Here is a 27,382-nt window from a genome sequence, read left to right as displayed (position 1 = left end):
GAGATTGTTCATATTATGACAGTCTCCGTCATTACATTTCACAACTTTTGTCAAAAGCAACCTTATTCACCACACCACTGACGGCTTCACATTAGGGAGGGCTGCTGTCAGCTCTGCAGTTGAGAGCAGAGAGAAGCCTTATTTCTGCGCAGCCCCACGGGGAATGGGTTCAAAAGGAGCCACGTGATGAAACCCAAATCCCCAATAAACAGGTAAAAAGACTGCAAACTTCACTAGTAAGCAGGGCAATATAAATTGTAAATGGCACCATTGTGCCCATTAGATTGGCAAAAATTCAGAGACCTATCAGGCTGTCAAATTACTAAAGATTGTTATTACCAATGTTAATCAGAATGTGGGGATATGTGCACTGCTGGGGGATGTGGACTCCACAGCCATTGTGGGGGGCATTTTTGCACTCTCTAGCAAACCCTTTTATGTGCATGCCCTCAAATCCAACAATTCAATTGCTAAGAATCTATACTAGAAAAATATGTAACCGTACACTCATTTACATAATTACTTGATTAATGATAATTTCATTGACTTAGTAAGAACAAGAATTACCAGGTTTACTATCTGAACTCCCCCAGTCTAGCACATGGGCCTCATATGTAAGAACTAGGTATTTGTTAAAGGAAATAAAAACATACATTTATTCAACATTTAAAAAGAAAAACAGAGTAACAATGGTTCTTTTTGTTCATATTAAATAGGAGTAGTGGAATTATCACACACAATGTTAACAGATAGTACAAACCATCCGTTTATAAAATTTATTATAATATTGGTAAGTACCCAAAGAGCCTGAGTTTTCATCTTAAATCATTAGCTTCCCAGTTAGTTACACAGGTTCAACAACAATTAAATACTCTTGAAAGAAGCCAACTGTTAGCACAGGCAATGATCCAATGGCAAATGCTTTGGTTCGGGGATTTATAAAGATCACATTGTGGGGTGAAAAAAATCCTAGCACCTGTGTAACCAGACTCATTATCCTTTTGAAAGAAAGACTATACTTTTCTTTTTTTTTTTGGTACCGGGGATCGAACTCAGGACCTTGCACTTGCGAGGCAGGTGGTGGAACCACTGAGCTAAATCCCCGGCCCAGAAAGACTATCTATACTTTTAAGAAACAAATTTCACCAGGCATAGTGGCAGACACCTGTAATCCTAGCACTCAGGGAGGCAGAGGCAGGAGGATCACAAGTTAGCAACTTAACAAGAGCTTGTTTCAAAATAATAAAAGGGGCTGGGGATATAGGTCAATGTGAAGGTCCTGGGATCAACCCCCAGTATCCCCTCACCAAAAAAAAGAAGAAAAGAACCACAGATTTCAAAAGCACACTGTTCTATTACCTCTGATATGTCCTTAAGGAAATGTAGCCTCTAAAAATACCAATACCATGGATTTTTTTTCCAATAAAATAAAAAGCCAAAAACTTGAAAGTCTTCCCTTTTTTGCAGCCCTTAATTCAACACAAACAGAAAAATGTGTTCCAAAATCAAATGGAAACAACTTATGAATTATCTGCACTGTTAAAATTATACACAGAATGAAAGAGGTAAAATTTTTATTGTATTATTACTGGATCTGATTTCCACTGCTATTCCTAATAATAAAAGTTTGGAATATGAATCAAGAGTTTTTAAATTATGGGACAGAAGATGTTTTTAAAAATAAAATACTAGGGCCAGGGATCTAGCTCAGTGGTTCTGCCGCCTGCTTCGCAAGCGCAAGGACCCAAGTTCGATCCCTGGTACCAAATAAATAAATAAATAGAAAAGAATAGAATAGAATACTAGTAGAATTCAGCCATCACTGAAACATTTGAGAGATTCCAGATAATGGCACTCTGGTCCTTGTAACTTTATGACTTCAGGCTAATCTGAGAGGTGAAAGGGCTGGGAAGGTCAAAGAGATAAACTTTTACTCAACACTTCCTAGATGCTGGATATCACAGGGAAATGTGTTTATGTCCATTTCAGTAAGGGTAAGTAACTTCCCTAAGCTCACACAATGCAGTCCCATTGAGGCTTGTTTGTCAGGAGGGTGGATTCCACAGGGATCCAGGCAGCCTCACAGATGGGATGTTCGCGGGTTCAAGGAGCAACAGGTCGGAGTCCTGGGCAGGATCTCCTGAAGTCATGTGGCTTAAGCTTCCTCTTTAGTAAGGTAGGGTCTCATTCACCACAAGATCCAAGGAAGGGAACAGACTCCTAAGTTCACAAAGCTAGGAAGCTAAGCCAAGAAAAGCAAGAGAGCTGGGACTAAACAAGTTTAGCCACGGAGCAGGACCCTTAGGCTGTATGGCCCCGAGAGGAAGTCTCTCAGAAAAGCACCTGTCCCAGCACACTTTCACTTCCTAAATCTGGATGGTTCTTGCTCCTTTTGACCTATATTCCCAAACCACCCTTTGGTCATTGTAATCATAATTTTTTTAAAAATGCATTAGGTTAGCACTGGCTCTCTGATCTGGCTTTGTTCACAAGTGTGGCAACTGATGAAAATGATCGATTGAAGCAGCTCTTTATTAAAGGATAATTCACAGTTGCCAAGCAGCAGAGACATGCGTGCACAGGGCCTGGCTCTCCTGCCCCAAGCGCCAACGCTCTTCGCTTAGGAAGCCCAACACAGGCAGAGTGTTGACCCAATGACTAATAAATTGCTAAAAAGGGGAAGTGATAATAACACATCCTGGGCTGAAAAATCCCAGCTGGGTAATGAAAGAGGAACTAGACCAAACCCCAAGGAAAACTGGAAAGGTTGTGAAGCAGCACCGCAGGCCCAGGGGCGCCAGAACTGCGCCAGGGCGGGGCACAGCTCGGAGTGTGGCCGGCTGAGCCGCCCGCGATCCCGCGTGGAAGCGGAGCCCTGTGACCTGGTCCGCGCCGCATCCTCGTCCCTGCCCCACCCCGACCCCCGACCCCCGACCCCCGACCCCGACCGCCCACGGTGTCTCGCGCGCGGTTGCCCAGGCCCGGCCCGGCTCTCCCGGAGACTCGCACCTCCTCCTCGGCTCTCCAGGGCGCGCAGGGCCCTTCCCCGCGGCGCCGGAGTCCCCGGGCGACCCCGCCAGGCCCGCACCTGCCGCACCCCCTTCTCGCCCCGGCCGCGGCTCCCACACCTGGCGCCCCCGGCCCACCTACCTTGCTCCTTCAGGCTGGTGATGAGCTGCAGCTGCTTCTCCTCGTCCGAGCTGTTCATTTTGGCGGGTGGGGCTGGGAATAAAAGGAAAAGAGGGAGCGGCGAGGGGGACACGGGGGAGGGGGAAGAAAAAGCAAGATGCCGGTGGCGTGCGGCTGCACTACCCGGAAGTTGGTTTCGCTCCCGCTCCTCCTCCTCCTGGCGCGGAGCGCGCGGGTGAGATCATTCCCGCGCACCTACCCGCGGCCGCTGCACCTGAAGCGGGCGGGAGACGGCGGGGACGGCGCGGGGCGGGAAGGGCGCCCCAGCCTGCGGCGATCGCGCGGCCGTGACCCTCCCGGAGCCCGGCGCCCAGGACGCGCAGGCGGGCGGGGTCGCGCTGCCGCCCCGTGGGCTCTACTGGCCTCTGCCGGGCCGAGAAAACCCGCCGCGGCTTCGCAGCGCCTGTGGGAACCCAGCTCTGGAAGCTGAGGGCCGCGCCCCCAGGAGCCGTGGGCTAGGAAAGGGCAATGACGGACGGAGCGCCGAGGCTCCTTTCCAGGTCCTCACGCGGAGCTCTCAGGACCCGCCGGCCTGGCTGTCCGACGCGGTCCACCTGGCAGAGCAGGACCAGGACCCAAACCCTCCAGTCTGCCCTGCAGGGGCACAGAGGGGCAGTCTAGTTAGGTCACCAGTGCGGGGTGAGGGGGCCTGTAGTCGGGTCACCGTTACCAAGGGCCCCAGTGGGCTTTCCTCCGCCGCGCCAAGTTGGAGAAGGGATATGAACGTGGGCCCTGCTGCGCGCGGATCGCCGGGCCTGGAGGGCCCACGCGGGTCATCTGGTTCGCATGGGAGGAGGACCTTCGCTGGAGGGAGGTGGCCACTGCTGTCCCAATGCCCAAGGTCACATGGCTGCCTGGCAGCAGAAGCTGGCATTGTGAAATGAAGCCCTGCACTGGCCTCCTCTGCGCTTTTTAAACCGGGCTTTGGTAGACTGGATCAGGAGAGAAGCAAGGGTCTCTGCCTGCTCCAAAGCAGTTCTCCCCAAGCCCTAGCTGTTGGCTAACCTTTGGTAAAGTCTCCTACAGTCTTTGAACTTCATCTAGAGGATAGGAGTAATAATAATAATAGCTACATTCCAGGAGGATTTGTAAGGATTGAACAGGGGGAGAAAAATGATCAAAACACCAAAACCAGAATTCAGCATATAGTAGTGGTTTTTTTTGTTTTTTTTTTTTAAGATTACGGGTCTTAGCAGTGATGGTTGGTAATTATAAGCTGAAACATGCACAGGTCTTTTACACTGCTCATTAAGCATCCAAGCCCAACCCACACTGAAGCAGACCTACCGCATGCCTTGGTTTTTCTGTCTCTAGACTCCGGTAGCACAGTGCTTCTGCTCATTCCTGATATGCAAATGTTCAAGGCCACTTAACATGTCCCTCTCTCCAGGATAGAGAGGAAGGCTGGTATTCTGGTAAGTCATGTAACTATTATCTTTGTGGTACTTGTCATTAAATCCTAACCCAAAATAAATTTTGAAAACAAAAATGATAGTACCTTCTTCCTTTCTGAAATGGTAATACAGTAGCTTAGCATGAGTAATTTAGTGGTAGAATGGTCTAAACGGCCAACATAGTATTTTTAAATAGATTGAATTAAATTACTGCAACCTTAAAAAGAGTTTTGGTGTGGGGTTTTTCTTAGTCAAATCTTTCCCTTATGATAGTTCAAAATGCTGGCAGGTCAGCTGTCAGGAATGTCCTGAGAAGATAATTGTAGGGCCTTTGCCCTGAAATTGTATTTTAGGCCTTCTTTCAGAGTTGAAGTAAGAGGCAGAAAATGTGAGACAGTTCAGTCTCAACTACGTGAAAATATGAATGTGTATTTCTACTGGGTATTTTGTGGGAAGAGAAATAATTTCATTCTTGAAAAAAACACAGAGATCTGAGTGCAAATCATGACCATCTAGCTTTTATAGGGAGCCAGGAAATATGTTAATTCTGAGGTATCATCCTGACTGTGAGGGAGGAGCCCCCTCTTAACCTAGAAATGTTTTCTCACACCCTACCAAATATAAGCAGAATGTCCATCCAATATTTGGATTAGATTACAAAATTCCATTCTTTTAAATGACTGATTTAGTTGTCTTTGCCAATTATGCTATAGTTAGGTAATATTTTTGGAGTTTAAGAATGAATTAATTAAGCCAAGCATGTAATCCCAGCACTTGGGAGGCTGAGGCAGGAGGATTGTTGTGAGTTCCAGGCCAGCCTGGGCTACATAGTGAGTTCAAGGCCAGTGTGAACTTCATAATGAGACCCTGCCTCAAAAAAACCTAAAAGTTAATTATGAAATTGAGTTTTTTAATCCCACGTTGAATCTGCAGCCTCTTGAAATTAATCCCATTTACCCTATTGAAATTCAAATAACTACCTGAAATACAATATGATATCCCGAGGGCATGGTATGAATTATTAGGATGGCTATTAGAATCACTTATTGAAATTCAGATCTCCCATTACATTATGGTTTATTTATATGATGTGAATATTGATGGGAAGTGATATAATTAGTTTTTGTTCTCTTTAATAATACACATAGGGTTATATGTTGCAGGCATCACATTGGAGGTATTATTAACCCCCAAAACATGTAACTTCAAAAAACCTTTAAAATTCAGGTTACATGTACATACGTAAACACACATTCATGCACCTATGTAGAGGAGAGAAACTTTCTAAAAATTAACTGAAAGGATTTGTATGAAACACAAGATCATGAATAGGAAGTAGAGGAACAGGCCCAGGTGGTGAGGGTGGAAAGTTTAAGAGAAAAAGGATTTTCTCTTAAACACGCATTCTATGCTAAAGAGTCCGCCCTAAAAGGTATGAGTACAACAGCTATTTACTTAAGGTCAGTTATGATATAAATTGGCAACACTGGAATTTTATTTGACAAAATAAAAAAATATTACCCATGATACAACATAGATGAACTTTGAAAGCACACTGGGTGGAAAAAGCCAGCCAGAAAAGCCCAGGTGTTGTATCTACATCTGCATATTGTATTGCATCTACATATTTGACAATCTTGACCATAGAGAAAGTGATTTCTACCCAACTCATAGTTGGGGGTGGGTGGGGCTTGGGAGAAAACAGGAAATGGGTATTGACTATAGTTATATACTAAAGTGTACACTTTACATGGGAGAGTTTGATAGTATATGAATCATATCCCAATATAGCTATACTAAAACTGATTTTCAAGGAAGAAAACCTGCCTTAATATACCATTTGTAAAACTATTTAATATGTTTCTCACAAAAATATTTTTAATTTTTCAAATATTTGTGTACATAGTACTTTGTCCTACTCTTACTTTTTATTGATACATGTTTATAGTACGTAATGTTTCCATTCCCTGTGTGGAGTTGGCACATGTACATAACACATCTTAATTCTTTTTTTCATCTCCTTTTCTCCCACCCCCTTTCTATCTTTTGATCCCTTCCCATTTGAGAAAGATTATCTTTTATTTTTATTTATATTTTGGGTTTCTCATATAAAAGATTTAAACTTGTGTGTCTGATTTATTTCATTTAACATTATGGTCGCAAGATGCATCCATTTTCCTAAAATTACTCAAGTTTGTTTTTCTTTATGGCAGAGCAGTACTCCATTGTGTGTAAATACCATATCTTTTCATCCATTCTGCTGATGGACATATAGTCTACTTCCAAGAATTAGCTATTATGAATTGCACTGCTGTAGATGTGGGTATGTGTGTGTCACTGTAATATGATGTCTTTAACTCTTTTGGGAAGATACCTAGAAGGGAAATAGCTGGGTCAAACAGGATTTCTAGTATCAATTTTTTGAGGACTCTCTATACTGATTTCCATAGTGGTTGTACTAGTTTACATTCCCACCAACAGTGTAGATAAGTTCCTTTTTCCCTGCAGCATCACCAGCATTTGTTAGTATTTAATTTCTTGATGATGGCCACTTTTTTCTGGAGTAAGATAGAATCTCATTGTTGTTTTAATTTGCATTTCTGTAATGGCCACTGATGTTGACCATTTCTTCATATGTTTATTGGCTATTTGTACTTCTGAGAAGTGTCTATTCATTTCACTTGCCCATTTTTTGATTGGGTCTTTTATTTTGGGGGGTCTCATTTTTCTTTTTTTTCTTTTTTTTTAAAGGAGAAAAGGCTTACTTGGCTCACAGTTTCCAAAGGGTGCAGTACAAAGTTGGCTGCCTCCAAGGCAGAAACATGGCAGAAGGGCCTGGCAGCAAAAAACTGCTTACCCCATGGGAGCCAGGAAGCAGGGAGAGAAGGGAAGACACAGGAACAAAAATACATCCATTCTTCCAAGTCAGGCCCTCAGTGACTCAGCTCCAACAGCCCCCTTCTCCTGACAGCCATTCATCTATGAACTCATCAATGAATGAATCACTGCTGAGTGTGGTGCCCTCCTGACCCAGTCACCTTCCAACCACATGCAACTTTGAGAGACATTTTAGGTCTAAACTGTAAGACTTACCATGTTATTTTTTCCTTCCTAATGTTCCAAGGTTCTTTCTATTGTTTCTTTTCTCTATTTAAAGAACTTTCTCTAGCCATTCCCATAGGATACCTCTTAGGGTAACAAATTTATTTTAGCTTTTCTTCATCTAAGACTAACTTGATATCCTCCCACCAGGTGTAGGAATCTGTGCTGACCATTCTTTCAGCACTTGAAAAACATCATGCCATGTTTTCCATAGGTTCTATGAGATGTATGCTGTCATCCAAATCATTTTGTTTCTCCCTGTAGATAGAGTATCATTATTCCATTGGCTGCTTTCAACATATTTTCTTTGTCACTTCAGAAGCTTAAGTATGATCTATTTTGATGGATTCCTTTGAAGTTTTCCTATTTGGAATTCATTTTGTATCTTGAATTAGTAGATTTGTATCTCTCACCAATTTTGAAAAGTTACCTCCCATTATTTCTTCAAGTTCTTTTTGACACCAGTCTCTTTTCCTTCACCTTCTGAAACTTTAATATTACAAGTGTTAGGTCTTTTTTTACAGTCCCACAGGTCTTTGAGGCTCTGTTCACTTTTTTTCCCATCCCCTTTTGGTCTATTGTTCATATTGGGCAATTTCTATTTTTCTATCTTCCAGTTTATTCATGCCATTCTGCTGCTCAACCTACCTACTAAGCCTTTTATTTTGATTACTGTTATGACTTGTGTCTAGATATCATCCCAAAGCCTCATGCAGTCATAGGTGGAGCTTTTCAAAGGTGGCTGGATCTAGAGTGTGTGATGCTGGGATTAAGGATGTGATTCTGGAATTGATTCATGGTGTGATGCTAGGATTAAAGGTGCCCCACCCTGGGTTTGAGTGTTACCTGCCCTCAGGGTGGTTAGCTTGGATCAGATATAAGGGACAGAAAGAGGGCTGCTGTTGTTCCTGCTTGTCACTTGCTGCTTCTTCACTGCTTTGCTGCTTGGCTACCTTTTGTCTGCCATGAACTGTTTCTCCTCTGCAATGTCCCTCCCCAATGCCAGCCCACCTTGGAGACAGCCAACTATGAATGGAAACCTCTACAAATGGTGAGCCAAAATAAACCTCTCCTCCCTTAATTTTGGGTGTCAGATGTTTTGTCCCAGAACAAGAGAAGAAACCAAGATAATTATTGTATTTTTCAGGTCCAAAATTTTCTTTTGGTTCCTCTTTATATCTTCTATTTCATTGTTGAGAGTTTTCTATTTTTTCACTATTTTGAGCACATTCATAATTTTATCACTGAATTATTGTTCATTGAAGCATTTTTATCATGATTTCTTTAAAAATCTTCATTAAATAATTCTAACTTCTCTGTCATCTCAGCATTGGCGTCTATCTTTTTTATCCAATTTGGTAACGTCTTTGTTCTTAGTTTTGACAGATGATTTTCTAATGAAACTTGACATTTTTATATTATGACTCTTATCTAAGACTTCAGTTTCACCTGGGTTTATCAGTCACTGTTCTATCAGAGGAAACAGGTACCACCTGATTAATGACATGATATGTAGAAGTCCAGGTCCACACCCCACTTCCACTGTCACCCAGGTTGGGGGAGGGATTCTCCTCATTATTGCTGGGGCAGCTGAGAATTTCTGTTCCCTACATGGTCTCCATGACACCATGGAGAGGGGAGGCTTTTTACCAGCCGGTGAGGATGAAAGTCCTGAATCCTTATTGGCTTTCTCTGTTGGGGATACTGACCACATATATAGCCACATGGGGGTAGAGTATAAGCTCACCACTTGGCCATTCCAGGTATGAGTTTCATCTGTGATGTTTGGCTAGAGTAGAGTGGTTATTGTCTAAAACTCTTGTATTGCTGAGTACCTTTCCTAGGACTTTGGCTTAAGAGAACACCCTTTAGAACTCTTTTATCATCTCCACCATTGGCTAAGTCCAAGTTGTCAGCTTCTTTGGCTTCTAATGTGAGATATGAGTCAAAAGGGAGGCCTGGAGAACTCTCCCCTCCCTTTGGTTATATTGATCCACAACAAGTCTGCCATCTTCTATTCACCTTTTGAAGTCTTCTTATGCTTTTACCCATACAGGTAATATCCGGGATTTTTAGTCATAGTTAACAGAGGAATATGGAAGATTTACTCCATCTTCATACATATGGGCCAGGGATTTAGCTCAGTGGTTCTGCACCTGCCTTCCAAACACAAGGTCCTGAGTTCAATCCCTGAATAATATTCTCCAAAGTTGTTAAAGTTATGAAAGACAAGAAAAGTTTGAGAAACTGTCACAGACCAGAAATGCTTCAAGAGACATGATGATTAAATATAACAGGGAATCCTGGATGGATGGATCCTCTCTAGCCTGCCTGCACTCTGGTGCCCTGGCGTTGACTTCCTGTCTCATTTTTCTTTTGATTTCTTTATATATTCTAGATATTAGTCCCCTGAGGAATAGTTGCCCAAAACTATTCCCATTCTGTAGGTTGTCTTTTCACTCTGTTGAGTGTTCCTTTTGCTATGCAGAAGCTTATTAACTTGATATGATTCCATTTGTCAATTTTTGGTACTAATTTCTATGCAACCAGAGCTCTGTTCAGAAAATCTTTGCTTATTCTTTCAAGAGTTTTTCCTATTTTGTCTTCCAGCAAGTTAAGTCTTTCTATTTTAACATTTAACTCTTTGAGTCACTTTGATTTTAGTTTAGAACATCATGAGTCATATGGATCTACATTCAATCTTCTGCTTGTAGATAGCTAGTTTTCCCAACACCATTTATTAAAGAAGCTGTTTTGTCTTCTAATATATGTTTTTGACCCCTTTGTCAAAGATACAATAATTGAATGTGCTTGGGGTTGTTTCTTCATGCATCCTTTAGTCTGCTCCATTGATCCTCATGTCTGTTTTTCTGTGAGTACCATGTTGTTTTTGTCACAGTAGCTTTGTAATATAACTTCAAGTATGGGATTGTGAATGCCTCCTGCTTTGATCTTGTTACCCAGGATTGCTTTTGCTGTTCTGAGTCTCTTGTGAATTTTAGTATTGTTTTCATCAATTCTGTGAAGAATAGTGTTGGTATTTTGATTGGGATTGCATTTAATCTGTATATCAATTTTGAAAGAAGCATAGCCATTTTGACTGTATTGGTTCTGGCTATCCAGGAACAGGAGATGTCTTTTCATTTTCTCATGTCCTCTTTGGTTTTTCAGAGTACTGTAGTTATTACTGTAGAGGTCTTTTGCTTCCTAGTTAGGTTAACTCCTCAGTATTTAATTTTTGTTGGTGTTATTTTTGAATGGTATTTTTTTCCTAATTTCTTTCTTGGTGGGTTAATTGTTAATATATAGAAATTGATTTTTGTGTGTTGATTTTATATCATTCTGCATTACTGAATTTGGTTATTAACTCTTAGAGTCTTCTATGTACAAGTCTTTTGTGTAGAAGTCTTCTATGTAGAGGATCATGTCATCTGCAAATAATGATAATTTGACTTCTTCCTTTCCTGTCTATATTCCTTTTATTTCTTTTTCTTGCCAAGTTGCTCTTGCTAAAGTTTCAAATACTATGTTAAACAGTAGTGATGATAGGGGCATTCTTTTCTTGTTCCTCATTTTAGAGGGAAAGTTTTCAGTTTTTCCCTATTTAATATGAAGTTGGCAGTAGGTTGGTCATAAATGGCTTTTATCAGATTGACACGAGGTCCTTATATGCTTATTTTCTTCAGTGTTTTATCATAAAAGGATGTTGGATTTTATCAAAGGCTTATTCTGTGTCTATTGAGATGATCGTGTGATTTTTGTCCTTGCTTCTGTTTATGTGACATATTACATTTATTGATTTACAGAGGTTGAACCATCCTTGAATTCCTGCAATGAAGCCTACTTGGTAATGATATATGACATTTTTGATGATTCATTGCATTCTGTTTGCCAGTATCTTATTGAGGATTTTCACATCTATATTCATTAAAAAGATTGGTGTATAGTTCTCTTTTTTGGTTGGATCTTTGTCTGGTTTTGGAATCAAGGTAATGCTAACTCTCAGGAATGATTTTGGGAGTACTCCTTCACTTTCAAATTCATTAAAAAGCTTGAGGAGTATTGGTGTTAGAACTTCCCTGAAGTTTTTGTAGAATTCAGCAGTGAACCTATCCAAAACTGGGCTTTTCTTAGTTGGTAATTTTTTTTTATTACTGCTTTAATTTCATTGCTTGTTATTGGATTATTCAGGGGGGTTACATCTTATTTCAGATTTTTTTTTTTTTGAGACAGAATCTCACTATGGAGTTCAGGCTGGCCTTGAACTCACTATGTATTCCAGGCTGGCCTCAAACTCATGGCTATCCTCCTGCCTCAGCCTCCTGAGTGCTGGGATTATAGCCATGTGCCACCACCCCCAGCTTCTTGTTTGGTAATTCACATGTATCTAGGAATCTATCCATTTCTTCTGAATTCTACAATGTATTGATATACAGGTTTGTGAAGCAATTGTTAATAATCTTTTATATTTTGGCAGTGTCCATTGTAATTTCACCTTTTTCATTTCTAATTGCATTGATTGAGTTCTCTCTCTCTTTTGCTTAGCTTGGCTAAGGGTTGGTCTATTTTGTCTTTTTTTGGTACCAGGGATCAAACTCAGGACCTTGTGCTTGTGAGGCAAATGCGGGCACCACTGAGCTAAATCCCCAGCTCAATTTTGTCTATTCTTTTAAGGAACCAATTCTTTGATTCATTAATTTTTTGATTTCTTTTCTTTCTTTCTTTCTTTTTTTGGTAATGGGGATTGAACTTGGGTCCTTCTGCTTGCAGAGACAAGTGGTGGAACCACTGAGGTAAATCCCTGGCTGAATTCTTTTCTTTAGGGTGTCAATTACATTGATTTCTACTCCAATCTTTATAAGTTCCTTCCTTGCACTTGTGTTTGGATTGTTCTTATTTATCTGGTACTTTGAGGTGCAACATTAGGTCATTTACTTGGTCTTGCTCTGTTTTTGTGATATGGACATTCATAGCAATAAACTTCCCTCTTAGGATAGCTTTCATTATGTTGCATAAGTTCTGGTGTGTTGTACTGGTATTATTGTTTAATTCTAGACACTGGCCTATTTCTGGATTTCTTTTGTAACCCATTGTTTATTTAAAAATATATTGTTTAACTTCCATGCATTTGCAAACTTTTTGTGTTTTCTTCTGTCATTGATTTCTGACTTCATTGCACTATGATCTGATAATACCCATAGTATAATTTCAACTCTTTTACATTTTGCTCAAGCTTGCTTTATTGGCTATTTGTGGTCTTTTTTGGAGGAAGTTTCATGTTTTGCTGAAAAGAATGTGCAGTTTCATTGTTGTTGGGTTGATTACTCTGTAGATAGCTATTAAGCCCATTTGTTTTAACATTTTGTTCAACTCTGATATTTCTTTGTTGATTTTTGTCTAGTTGATCTGTTTGTGATAGTTGGGTATTGAGGTCCCCATTATAATTACGTTTATATTTATCTGGTCTTTTCTATCCAGTTTTATAAAGTTGCATGTGCTGTTGTTTGGTGTTATCTCTTCACGTTGGATTATTCCTTTAACCAATACATAGTGACCTTCTTTGCCTCTTTTGATCAGTTTTGGCTAGAAGTTCACTTTATCTGAATACAGGATAGGTACACCTGATTTGTTGCCAGGTTCCTACTGCATTGGATGGAATAGTGCTTTTTATCCTTCAGTCTTTTGTCTATAAGTTTCTTTTTGGATTAAATGTATTTCTTGTATACAATATACTGTTGGATTTTGTTTCTCGATCCATTTTGCCTGTCTATGTCTTTTGATTGGGGAATTAGTACTATTCACATTGAGAGTTTTTACTGATAGGTATTGACTTATACCTGTCATTGGTTTATTTTCCTGTTGCTGATTCCCTATATTTCCCTTCTCCTTAACTGGTCACCCTACTTGATATATTTTTCTGTTAGACCTTTTGTAATTGTTAGTGTCTTTGTCTTTTTCTAGAGTATCCTTGAGAATTTTTTTGGAGTTCTGGTTTGATGATCTTGAATTTCTTTAGATGCTCTTTATCATGAGACTATCTTATTTCTCCACCAAACTGAAAGATAGTTTTGTAGGATATAACAGTCTGGGTTGGAAATTTAGAGCTTGAAACACTTTACTCCAAGCTCTCCAGGCCTTTAAAGGTTTGTACTGAGAAGTCTGCTATAATTCTAATGGGTTTTCCTTTATAAGTGCTTTTCTCTAACCACTTTTAAGATTCTACTTGTGTTGGACTTGTGGGATTTAACTATGATCTGTCATGGAGAAGTTCCTTTATGATTATGGCTGTTAAGGGTTCTATATGGCTCACTGATTTGTGTGTTAAATTATTTTCCCTTATTTGGAGAGTTTTCTGCTATTACTTCAGTAAACAGGTTTTTATGCCATTTATGGTATCTTTTGATTTTTCACTAATACCATCGAATCTTAGATTAGTCCACTTTACATCATCTAGGAGCTATTGGATTCATTTTTCATTTTCTGTTGTTGTTTTATTGTGGGTTTTTTTTTTTTTTTTTTGGTACCGGAGATCGAACTCGGGTCCTTGCGCTTGCACAGCAGTCAGCGAAACCACTGAGCTAAATCCCCAGCCCTTTGTGTTGTTGTTTTAAAGGTTTCTCTCATCAGTTCATTTCCACAACAGCCCCATCTTCTAGTTCTGACACTATCCTCACATTGATCACTTCTGCTTGCCCATACTTTTGATAGAATTTTTAATCTCCTGAATTTCTGTTTGGAGCCTTTTTATGGACTCCAGTTCTTTTCTATGCTGGCTATTCATTTATTGCACCATTTTGTTTAGCTTTTCTAGATTTTATTAGTGTCTTGTGTACACTTGCTGATTATTTTATGTAGCTCAATAGCTTTTTACTTATATCTTCTGTGAGCTTGTCAAATGCCTTATTGTTCTATTTTGTTATCTCTCCTGATATCATTTTGAATAATTTTGCTGTGTAGTATTTGGTTTTTTTAATTTCCTCCCCTTGATGCCTCATGAATCAATTTTGGAGAAGTTTTCTTGTCTTCTCATGTTTCTTTTTTGTTTATTTGTGTTGAGGGTTGTGGGTTGAGTGTAGTGATAAGCTTTGTTTCTATTATGGAGACTTCTTAAATGTCTACTTTTCAGTAGTGTTCTCTGGGCATGGCTAACTATTGGTCTTTGCCTCTGTCCCAAGATCCAACCTCCTCCATTCATTTGAGATGGGAGGTTGCAGCATGTTTGACCCAGTACCCGGTTTTCCAGGAATTGGCCACAGTATTGTTAAGGACCCAAAACCAATTTGGATATTGATATCCTAAGAAAACCAGTTAATAGCAACAGCTATGTCACCTTGGCTCTAGTAATAAAATGAGTGTCAAACACAAACTGAATATGGCAAACCCTGTAGACCAATACATTACCATACTTAATCACACAAAACAGGTCTATAGTTATAGTGTGAACACTAAGACAAAGCAAATATTGACCTACTACTGACCCTCAGTAAATATCTTCTAAATGGAACAACTTTACCAAGGGTCTGAGCTTCTCCCAAGAGAACAGCGGCCAGCCTTGGCAAAGGCAAAGACTGAGCTCTGGTCTTCGCCTTCGCCTTGTGGGTCCTCTCCTGGTTCTTAGCGCAGATTCTTCAGCTTCCAGCACTCACCTTTCAGCATGCCAGCGTAGACTTCTAGTCCCTGGCATCAGCCCTTGGGCTTTCCAGCACAGACCCTTTGGTCTTCTGTCACAGATTCCTCAGACATCTGATGCGGACTTGCACCAGACGTTGCCATGGGCTCCAGGCCTTGGCTGGATTGTAAGAATCTAGAGAGCACCGGGACAGATCTCTCGCACTCTTCTACATTTGACTCTGTGGGTGGATATTGTCAGCTAATCTTGTAAGTCTCTGTATCCTGCATTAAATCTGTTTCTCTTTCAAATACTGACTACAGCAGTAGTCATTACCTTGCATCAGGGGTGACATACATCTGATTTGGGTCTACTTGCTCCAGTTGGGGAGGTGCCGCTCATCCACTGCAGGTCTGCTTAGTCACTTGGGGACAGGCACCCACTCCTCCTTATGGATCTGCTTGCTCACTTGGGGGAGGGGTGTTGCTCATCTGGTACAGGTGTGTGTTCTACCTTTTACTGTTTCACATACACTTTAGCTTATACCAGCTTAATCTACATATTTTTTCTTGTCCTTCCATTATATCAATGAATACTTAGCCATTCTCAAATTCTTAGATATTTGAGTTGTTATTAGTATTTATCTGTGTATACATAATGCAACATGAATGCAAGGACCACATCTATGTATATCATAGTCAAACTGATAATATCTAAAGATAATATTCAGGTCTTAAAAGCAGCAAAATACACATATACATTTAAAATAGCACTTATACATAGGCATAAATCTAGCAAAGTATGTGGAGAACCTGGGTATTAAAACGTACAAAGTATGGGCCAAGGATTTAGCTCAGTGGTTCTGCTGCCTGCCTTCCAAGCACAAGGATCTGAGTTCGATCTCCGGTACCAAAAAAAAAAAAAATAGTGAATAAAAAGTACAAAGTATTTGAAGAAAAAGTCAAAGAATATCTAAAAATAAATGTAGAGATGTATCATATTTTAGTCACTTTCCCATTGCTGGGACAAAATACCCAACACTTGCTATTTAAAGGAGGCGTTTATTTGGCTTGCTGTTTCAGTGCATTCATTCCCACTGTCTCCAGGGCAGAAATGGCATGAAGGAAGGGTCTGGATGGAGAAAAGCTGTTCACATATTAGCCAGGATGCAGAGAGAGAAGGGAGGAGCTGGGAGAAGAACATACCTTCCAGGTCAAGCCCCCATTGACCAGCCTCTTCCAACCAGGCCCTTCCTCCAAACTTAAGACTTTTGGAAGACATTTAAAATATAAACCATAACATATCATGTTCAGAAATTAGAACACTCATTTTCTAAGATGCCAGTTCTCCTAAGTTTGGTCTGAAAAGCCACTGCAATCCCAATCAAAATCTTCATGAGGTAATGTACACATTTTAATCAGCTTACTGTAGATAGGTAAGTTAATCAGATGTCTTGTAGGCAGTTAGACAGGGCCAGCCCAGGAGGAGCCAACACGGAGGACAATCAAGACCCATTCACTGAAGGGGAGCATTGTAGAAGAGAAACTGCCACACCCATGTGGTTCCCCTAAGGATGCCTAGCAGTGATTGATATTCTAAATAGGTATCAATCACCTGGGTGGGGGACCTAGATCTTACCCACCCTTTCCAGGAAAGATCCCTGACTGAAAATCCTTGTATGCTTTCTATATGACTTGCTTCCCTTTTGGATCCCCATTTAATATTACCTAAGCGACTATACTTGTAATCTTACTAGTTGACTATAGTTTTGCCCCACCTTGAACCTGCCTCACCTCATGGCTTTGTCCCATAAAACAGCTATGAGAAGCAGGGGGAGCAGGTAATCCATTTTCTGGTCCCCCTTCTGTTTCTCCTAGACAGAAGCTTTCTTACTCTCAATAAATATTCCTACTCTTGTGGGACTGTATGATTCAAAATTCATTTATTCCCCTAGCCTCTGTTGTGTTTAAAAGTTAATGATCAGAATCTGCTTGTTAGTCTTGAGATAGTAGATAAAATCTGTAACAAAGCAAAGTTCCTAAGTAAATCATTCAACCCCTTGTTTGTCCGGAGAACGAAAATTCCCGGACCCACTATCGGTAGAACAATCCATCACTGTGTCTGCTGATCATCAGTACGTGACGGTCGTGACCATATGGTCGTGACCGCTACTGTGTGTGTCTGCTGACCATCAGTACGTGACAGACGACCACTAACCTTTGTTCCTTTTTTTCCGTGAATCTACATGTTGGCCTCCCCCTCAACCCCCTATAAAAACAGCCTCGGACTCTGAGCCAGTTGCCTCTCTTAGCTACTTTGCTTTGGGAGTGCCGTCTGGCCAGACTAATAAAGGTCTGTTTTATTTTCCAACTTGTCCGGTGTGTTCCTTCCCGGGTGACCGTCGCTGCAGTCAGCTCCTCGGAGCGTTTGGTAAGGCCCTTGGTCTTATACTCTTAACCTCCATTGTTTCTAGAATTCATTCTTTGATTTTAGAGAACTCGAACTTGCATTTTGAATAACTAGAAGGTTTGGGAGTTGCATCTATTCCCCCTATATCAAGCTGATTCTAAAATTTATATGGAAAGGTAAAAACCTAGAATAGCCAAAATAATTCTGAGGAAGAACAAATCTGGAAGACTCTCACTAGATGATTTCTACTATAATCCTATAGTATTAAGGGCAATGAATTACTGGCAAAAAGACATTTAAAATCAAATAGAATAACCTCTCAGAAAATATATCCAGATAAATATAGTCAATTTTTTAAAAAAGAAAGAATGAAAAATAAATCTTTTCACAAATGATGCTAGATAACAGAAAATCTACACACAAAAACAAATCTCTACATTTACCTTATATAAAAATTAACTCAAAATGGATCATAAATCAAAATGTAAAACCTAAAATGATAAAAAATTTTTAAAGAAATCCAGAAGAAAACTGTGTAATCTGAGGTTTGACAATTAGTTTTTAAACATGACACCAAAGTCATGATTAATAAAAGAAAAAAATAGATATTTTAGGTTTTATCAAAATTAAGAGATTACAAAGACTTGCTATAGATTAGGAAAGAACTCTGTAAATCATATACTTCACAAAATATTTCTATCCTAAATATATAAAGAACTCTTAAAACACAACAATTTTATTTTTTTTTCTAATTTCTTTTATTTGGGGACATTTAGATTTCCCCCCCATTGAGTTTATTGGTACATTTTCAGTATACAATACAGTTATATTCATCATTGGGATCTTGTACCATTACATGAGTCTCTTGGTTCTTATTTTTTTTCCCCTTCCCTTGCCCTCCCTTCACCCCCTCCACCCTTCCCTATTTGCAAAGACTTTGTTTCCATTTTTTTTCCTCTTCTCAAATTTTTTCCTTTCTCTTTTTTCCCTCCCCTACACCTCCCAATTCCCCTGCTCTTTAAGACCTTTTCTTCTTGTTACACAATATCAGTTATACATTTTTTAAATTACAATATCAAGATCTAGAAGACATTACCACAGATTTTACAGAATTTAAAAGGATATAGAAAGCATATTACAAAAATCTTTTTTGAAATAAATTTGACAACTCCTAAGAAGTACCTTTTAAGACAAATTAATGAAATGAACTCTGGAGGAAATATAAAATTTGAATAGCACCTATTAAAGAAAGTATATTCCTAGCTTGAAAACCTACCTATATGACAACAGCAGGCTCATATACATTTTAACTGATAAATTATATCAAACAATTAAAGCAGAAAAAAGAAGGAACACTTCTCCCCTCATTTTAGGAACTCAACATTGTGCTAATCCTAAAACTGGATAAAGATAATAGAAGAAAAAAGTATGAACATAGATAGAAATTTGTTTAACAAATCGAACAATTGGAAGTCAGATCTGGCAGTATGTAGAAAGTGGTTTTGTTATAGGGATGGCAGTGTTGGTTCAGCATTGGAAGATCCACCCCCAAAAGTCATCATTTTAACAGAGGAAAGGCAAAAGCCATATGATCCTGTCACTAGTTGGAGAAAAAGTATTGGACTAAATTCTACAGCTGTTCATGGTAAAAGCTATCAGGAGACTAGAAGTAGAACAGAAACTTCTCAACAGATTAAAGACATGTACTCCATACTTTCAGGGAGAATGCCTTATATAAATGGAGAAGATACAATGCTTTCTCCTTAAAGTGGGGAACAAGGGCAGATATGCTTACTCTTTATCTGACCATTAAACTTTGAAACCTAGTCCCCACCAAAATAGTCTGGCAATAAAATGATACAACTAGGATAGGATTGGCATGGCAGAAGCAAAATCTTTATATGTAGATGAAATGATCATCTACAGAGAAATACTAAGAAATCTCTAGGAGCCCCTAGAACTTGTACTTGAATTTAGCAGCATTAGGAAACACAAGGTATATATAAAAATTTAGGTCTGTGTATATTTGCTATAAATGAAGAATTGGATATTGAAATTTAAAAGTTATGTAGGAGTACAAAGGACCTAGAAAAGTTTTTTTAAAAACCAGTGAAACACAATAATTTTAAAACCATTTTAATTGGCAAGAATATCAACAGATGCTTCACCAAAAAAAATTTTTAATAGTGATAAGCATATAAAAAATAGTATCATTGGACATCCTGCATATCTATTAATAGTATCATTAGACATCCTGCATATCTATTAAGATGGGTGAAATCAAAAAAGAACAATACCAAGCAGGGTATGGTGGCACATGCCTATCATCCCAGCACTTTGGAGGCTGAGGCAGGAGGACCTCATGAGTTCAAGACCAAACGACGTAGCAAGACCTTGTCTCCAAAAAAAAGAGACAATACCAAATGTTTACAAGCATGCAGATCAACAGTAAGTCACTTCAGTTGCTGAAGTAATTTAAAATGGTATAGCCACTTTGGAAGAAAATATAGCAACTGCTTATAAAATTAAATATACATTTACCCTATAATACAACAGTCATGCTTAGGTGTTTACTCAAGTAAACTGTAATCTCACATTCACAGGAAAATGTATATACGAATGTTTATAGCAGTTTTATTCATAATCACCAACAACTGGAAATAACCAAGAGGACCCTCAATAGGTGAATGATAAAATAAATGATAGTATAGCCACACAGTAGAATACACACATCAGTAGGAAAGAATGAGCTACTGATTCATGCATTAATGTGAATAGATCTTAAATGCATTTTGCTAAGTTCAATAATACAGACCTAAAACCTACTAATATGATTCTAATATGATTCTATTTTTATAATATTGTGATAAGGCAACACTCTAGGGATAGGAAATATCATTGTTTGCCCAGTGATGGAGGAAGGAGAGGCTGACTGCAAAGGGGCTACACAGTAATCTTCAGGGTGATGAAGCTGGGATTTGGTAATGGGATGGTAGACACATGACACTATGTACTCGTCAAGATCCAAAGGCACAAAAAATAGACCTTGCCACGTGCAAATGTAATACTGCAATGTTTCTTTTGTTTTGGTACCTGGGCTTGAACTCGGGTCCTCAGCTTGCGAGGCAGGTGGTGGAACCACTGAGCTAAATCCCCGGCCTAAATGTATTTTCTTTTGTAGCTTTTTTTTGGTATTGGGGATCGAACTCGGGTCCTTGCACTTGCACAGCATGCGGCGAAACCACTGAGCTAAATTCCCAGCTGTGAAAATGTAATAAAAAGTCAGCTATATAGGGAAATCCTGGGATAGAGTGCAGGAAATGACCAAAAAAAAAAAAAAATCTAACCATATAACTAACATATGACATTACCTCACTAAAGGGGAGGGGAAAGAAAGAACCTGACCTAAGGTGACTAAGATAACAGTATTTTGACACTTTAAAGCTAAAGACAAAAGAAAATGGACATAAATACTAGTCTAGTTGACAAATGTACCTCACACCAGACTATGGGTTTGCAATTTCAGAACTTCTCTACAGGTATGATAGGGTTGAATAGATAACTCAATGAATTGTAGATAATGAAAGGCCAAGGCTGATTTCTTATCAGACAGGTAAGTTACAGTCAGTTCTGCTGTAACATTTCTTACATTTGCTTCAAATCATCGTGCTATGCAAAACTGCAAAATGAAAACCATAAGTGTCAAGGGGACCATGAATTTAGGAAAACAGTACTTAAAAACCCCAACATTTTTTAAACAATAAAACCCAATAAAAACAGTAGTATAGTTTTACACTATACATTTATGAAATGCACAATGCTGCAACTAATATGCTACTTTAGCTTGAAAAGCATTAGAAGTTTGTCTGTGAACATGGGTGTCATAAAGGCTACAGCTTTGAAGTCTGTGAAGTGGCAGAAAAGGGGTTAACTGAAATCCAATGAGAAAGTTGTAATAATCTGGGCATGGATATGACTTACTTTCCGTGATTCAATGTAGACTCCAACATTACAATTCTTTTCCAGTCTTAGATCCTGAGGCATTATTTTTCAGACTTTGATTTGCAGGCCCTTCAAGGAAGACATTTATAACAAAATTAGAATTTCAATACATAGTGTTCTTTTTCAATGAACTTCTGTACTGCTGTTGGAAATTCATTTGCTATATTTGGCTTTCCCAGATGGACTCTGGTGTTGTGGACAGCAAAGAGATTTTTAAAGTGTGGTCATGTTTGGAACCACAAATCTAGCCACTAAAAACGATCACTTCTGAAAGACATGGCAATTTCCATTTCAGGTCTTCAGATACAGCATTTTCTTTCTGATTGTGAGAAAAGATGTTCCTGGATTTTTCTGTTTGCTCTTCAGTGTATGAGCTCATCAACTTTTCATTTCTTACAATTCTTCAAACCTTGTCCTTATTGACTTCACAGCACTTGAAGTTATCTCATCATATTTTTAAAAATTTTTATAGGATTGTTTCTGATATTATTCAGCCACAAAGAGGAATAAGGTTTTATCATTTGCAGGAAAATGGATGGAACGGGAGATCATCATGTTAAGTGAAATAAGCCAGACTCAGAAGAAACAAGTATCACATATTCTCCCAAATATATTGAATCAAAAAAGATGACATGAAAATAAAAGGGAGACTATTACTAGACAAGAAAAAGGGAATAAAGGAAGGGGGACTGGAGTATTAGGGTAATGGGGGTATGGATAGGATTAAAATATATACATTGAAACTCAGTTTTTTTAAATTAATAGGCACTGATTTAAAAAAAAAAAAAAAAGGGTTGGTGCCCTTCCTTCAATCCCCAGTATAAAAAAATGAAACTTTAAACTGATTCCACTTACAATAACACTCAAAATAATGAAATAATTTAGCTTTAACTGCCAAAATAATTCAACCAAAAAATTATGGGAGATCTATGCACTGAAAAGAAAACAAACTAACAAACAAAAAAGAAAGAAAATAAAACAAACATTGCTGAAAAGTAAAGACACAAATAAGTAAAAACGCATGCCATGATCATGGATTGGTGGTTAAAATACTAAATTTGTCTATTGACCTAATGTATTTCCAATAAAAATTTCAGCAGCTTTTTTATTTTATTAAAGAAAAAGCTGATTTAAAATTTATGGCAAAGCAAAGGACCTAGAATAACTTGAAGAAATCTTGAAACAAAATACAGTAAACTTGGTTCACTTATGCTAAAGGAATTGATTCAAACTACAATAATCAAGACAGTATGGAGTTGAGAGATATACAGATCAATACAAAAAAGAGTACAAAAACAAATCCATATTCATACAGACATCTTATTTTCAACAAAGGTGCTAAAATAGTTGAATGAAAAAAGTCATCTCAATAAATAGAACCAAGTCTCCATATGCAGATGGTGTACCAAAGAAATGGAAAATTAAAACAGCAATGAGATACCAGCACACACCTATTAGACTAGCCAAAATCCAGAAAACTGACAATACCAAGTTCTGACAAGTGTGTACAAAAATAAAAATTCATTGCAAAATAATATAGCCACTTTGGAAGACAGTTTGGCTATCTCTTAACCAGCCTAAGCATACTCTTTACCATACTGTGTAGCAATTGTACTCTTGGTATTTAACCAAAGGAGCTGAAGACATGTCCATACAAAAACATGTACATAGATGTTTATGGCAGCTTTATTTATAACTGCCAATACTTGAAAGCAGCAAAGATGTCCTTCAGTAGGTGAATGGATAAACAAACCGTGGTACATCCAAACAATGGAATATTATTCAGCACCAAAAAAGAAACAAGCCAGCAAGCCATGGAAAGATATGAAGAAAATATATACACTATTAAGTGAAAGAAACTAATCTGAAAAGGCTTTGTATTATTTGATTCTAACTCGTGACATTCTGGGAAAGGGAAAACTAAGGAGACAGGAAAAAGTGCAGTAGTTTCCAGGCAAGGTTGGGGAGGAATGATTAAGGGAGAAGAGAGGATTTTTAGGGTGGTGAAACTACTCAGTATGATACTATAATGGTAGATAAAGTCAGTGTAAATTTTCCCATGCCCATGGCATGTATAAGAAGAGGAGTGAGCCCTAAGGTAAACCATGAACTCTGAGACTATGTAGATTCATTGAGTACAATATATTACAATAAATGTATTACACTGGTGGGACTTGTTGATAATAGGGGAGGCTCTGTATATGGGGAGGTGGAGGATATCTGGAAAATCTCTGTGACTTCCACTCAGTTTTGCTGTGAATCTAAAACTGTTCTAAAAAGTGAAGTCTAATTTAAGAAAAAAATTAAGATCTCTAAGCATCATGTACAGAAATTAACGAAAGCGAAAATACATAGCAATATATACACAATGATCATGATGTAGAACACTCCAATACTGTTATCTATTTTCCATAATCTGATCAACAAATGAATACAATTTCAATCAAAATCCAGAAGACTCATTTTTAAAGACAAAAGATTTTACATGATCTGAAGAGAAACCAGACTATGGGGAAGACTCTTTTTAGAAATTAAGAGCTTGATTTTAAAGTTCACATAGAAACACAAAGGACCTAGAATAGCCAAGACTTTTGTTTTTTTTTGTTTTATTTTGAGGTAAGGTCTTGCTGTGCTGCCCAACCTGGCCTCAAACTCCTGGGCTCAAGTAATCCTCTTTATTCAGCCTCCCGAGGGAGCTGGGACTATGGGCAGTGCCACCACATCTAGCTCACTATTTTTAAAAAAATAATGCTCAGTACTCAATCTACCATTATACCTAAGTATGCTTTCCTTGATATATTTTGCCAGCATAAGTATACATATTGACATGCCAGAGAAAATTGAACAGTTACTGTTTTTCACATGAATCCTCAAATTTAGTAGCTAAGTGCTAGAAGAAAAACTGTGTTAGTAAATACATGACACTATTGGTCAATCAATGTGTAGCATCTAGAGTGCAGTGGTCTACTTTGAACTGTTTTAACCCTGAAACATGCCTTTCCTTTCTGTAACTCAATTGTCCGGTGGCAGATATTGCTTCATAAAAAGGTAACATATTTGTGGACCTGGAGTTCAAGGAAGAAAAGAGTTTCATTGGCTTAATATTCTCACCCTTTGTCTTAAAGAGTCAGTCAAATTCATCCCAGGTAGGTGAGCCCTGATCTTCCCAAGGCACTGATGATTTTCTTACATTTGTGGGGAGAAATTGGAGTGGTTTTTGTCTCACATATCTAGCACTCCCCATCACAGGAGTTGAAATTTGCAATCATTACAATTACTGTACAGATTGTACAGGTGGAGACTACAGTATATCATTCTTTTCAAAGACCCACAAATATTATCTTTCTGTAGAATAACCAATACAACTAATAATCTTCTTAAATTTCCAAACTTCTTTCACTTCAATGCTGTTTTGCCAATAGAATGATAATACTAAAAGAACCTAAAATTGGGGCCAGAGATTTAGCTCAGTGGTTCTGTTGCCTACCTGGCAAGCGCAAGGACCTGAGTTCGATCCTTGGTACCAAAAAAAAAGAACCTAAAATATTATTTGGCTCAACTTTCTCATTTTTACAGAAGAGGAAAATAAGATCCACAGAGATTAAATGATATGGTCTCATTCACATGACTTCTTAAGGGCAGAAGCCAAAGTAAAGCTTAAGTTTACCATCCTATGCTATTCAGTTAATTTAAGATCATTGAGTGTGTGTGCATGTTTGTGTGTGTGTGTGTGCGCGTGTTTGTGTGTGTGTGTATAAGAAAAGGAAGATACAAAGAATGAGGAAGCAGGTAAGAAAGGAGGGAAAGAAAGTAAAACTGCATTTCCAGGTTTTTGACACATATCTTTGCATTTTCCTTTAATATTTACAGGCCATGTTTGCTAGGACAGGCAGCTCCCTAGCTACAAAACCAAAGAACCCTTTCATCTTTGAGGCCACCTTTAAAGTATCTCCTATGTAATCAAGCTCCATCCCTTCATTATCAGCTCCATTTTACTGCCTGTGTTAGAGCTCAGATTACTCCACAGAACCAGAAATGATTCCACTGCTGTAAAGTCTGAGATTCTCCTTTTTTGGTCCTTCTGCACTCCTCTCTCCTAGTCCTCAAAGTCCTACATTAACTACTCATCTTCTTCCAGTAGTTACATATGAAAACCATTCTGTATACTCATGTGATTGACTTCTCCGGAGGTTAAGGTAAATGCTTCCAATCTAGTGAACAAACCCAAATAAGGTTCTCACGGGAATGTACTCTATGGTCATGATAAATGAAACCTACGCAACTCTTCGTTTTAATTCTGCTAATGTTTATTAATGTGGCATCAATAAAAACAAACAACCTGTATGAAGCTTAAAACTCTCCCAATAAAAAGATTACAGAAAGCAATATTTCAAGCTGAACACCAAAGATCTGTTCTTATTTTTCCACGTTTTCTGATTTATTTTACATGATTTTTCAACAAACGTCCGTCTCGTGAAAACAGACCTTTATTTTGTAATGCAGGCGAATTCAACCTATGGTCCACAAAACATACATAACAGCTAGTAATGCACCCCCACAAGATTGTAAACTTTTAACATTATTATGTGACTTCTAGTGAAATTTTTCATGACTCGATTGTGTGGTGCTCCAGTAGAGACTGTACAGGCAACAATAGAATCCCGTTAGGTGTACAGTGCTAACTCACCTCCGGCACTCACCCCAAAATAAAGTCAAAACCCTTGTATATCAGACTGCACCTGCATTTGGGTGCACTGGTGAGTAAAATGCTATCAATGGTAATATTTCAACCTACCTACACATGTGTGTGCCTGTGAAAACAAATTAATTGTTATTAAGCAGACATGCAAGTTTTCTTATTTAATTAACTTCAGATTGTGTTATTTCATAAATAATTTGATAAATTAAAATAATTTTTTTGACTGGACACCCCCCACACACACTCCTTTGGCCTCTTCTCTGTACAGCCTCCTGGTTCCACGCTACAAAGATGCAGAGGACACCGGACAACCAGACCACTGCAGTGGAGCTATTCAAGTTCTCAGCATTTAAAGAATTCCTGCCCAGAGGTAGGGGCTTTTGAGCCACCATCCCACCGCTCCTGGTCCAGAGGAAGGGGCTGCCTGGCCACCATCCCTCCCGCCGCTCCCAGCCCAGAGGAAAGGGCTTTTGGGCTGCCATCCAGACCACCGCTCCCGGCCCAGAGGTAGGGGCTTCTGAGCCACCATCCCACTGCTCCTGGTCCAGAAGAAGGGGCTTCCTGGCTGCCAAATGTCCCACTGATCCTGGCCCAGAGGAAGGGGCTTCTGGGCCACCATCCCTACCATCACTCCCGGCCCCTGGCCCGTCACTCCTGGCCCCTGGCCCACCTCTCCCAGCTCAGAGGAAGTGAGCCACGTGGATGCCAACGGCACCCCCGCTGCCCCCCCCAGTTGAAATGAGAAAACATGTAAATAAGTCTCAAAACCAGACTTCCAGATCAACTACAGCAACCCCAAAGGGAAATGAGATGGAACTCTGATACTCAACCACCTGGACCCACTGAACTGGCAACAAAAGGGGATCTGGAAAAAATGAAATCAGAAATAATTTCTCAGATAACAGGAGAGATTGTGCTCCTAGTGCAAGACATGATTAATAAATCTAGAGAGGAGCTCAGGAACATGATGGAATCCCA

The 27,382-nt window shown here is 39.1% G+C and overlaps 1 protein-coding gene across 1 annotated transcript in view; it reads right to left on the bottom strand.

Annotated features, from left to right (window-relative positions):
- Shtn1 (shootin 1) overlaps positions 1-3,489 on the bottom strand; it is a 96,901-nt gene extending 93,412 nt beyond the window's left edge. Inside the window, exon 1 of the mRNA XM_087185250.1 lies at positions 3,151-3,489. Within this exon, the coding sequence (XP_087041376.1) occupies positions 3,151-3,208 (58 nt within the window). The 5' untranslated portion in view covers positions 3,209-3,489. The remainder of the gene's footprint in view (positions 1-3,150) is intronic.
- Between the last annotated feature and the right edge of the window lie 23,893 nt (positions 3,490-27,382).

Source organism: Heterocephalus glaber, unplaced genomic scaffold (assembly GCF_053883595.1).
Source record: "Heterocephalus glaber isolate CG9 unplaced genomic scaffold, H.glaber_assembly_v1.0 deba00001497, whole genome shotgun sequence".
NCBI lineage: Eukaryota > Metazoa > Chordata > Mammalia > Rodentia > Bathyergidae > Heterocephalus > Heterocephalus glaber.
Note: the sequence above shows the minus strand (reverse complement) of the source record. Positions and strands in the feature narration are given on the sequence as shown.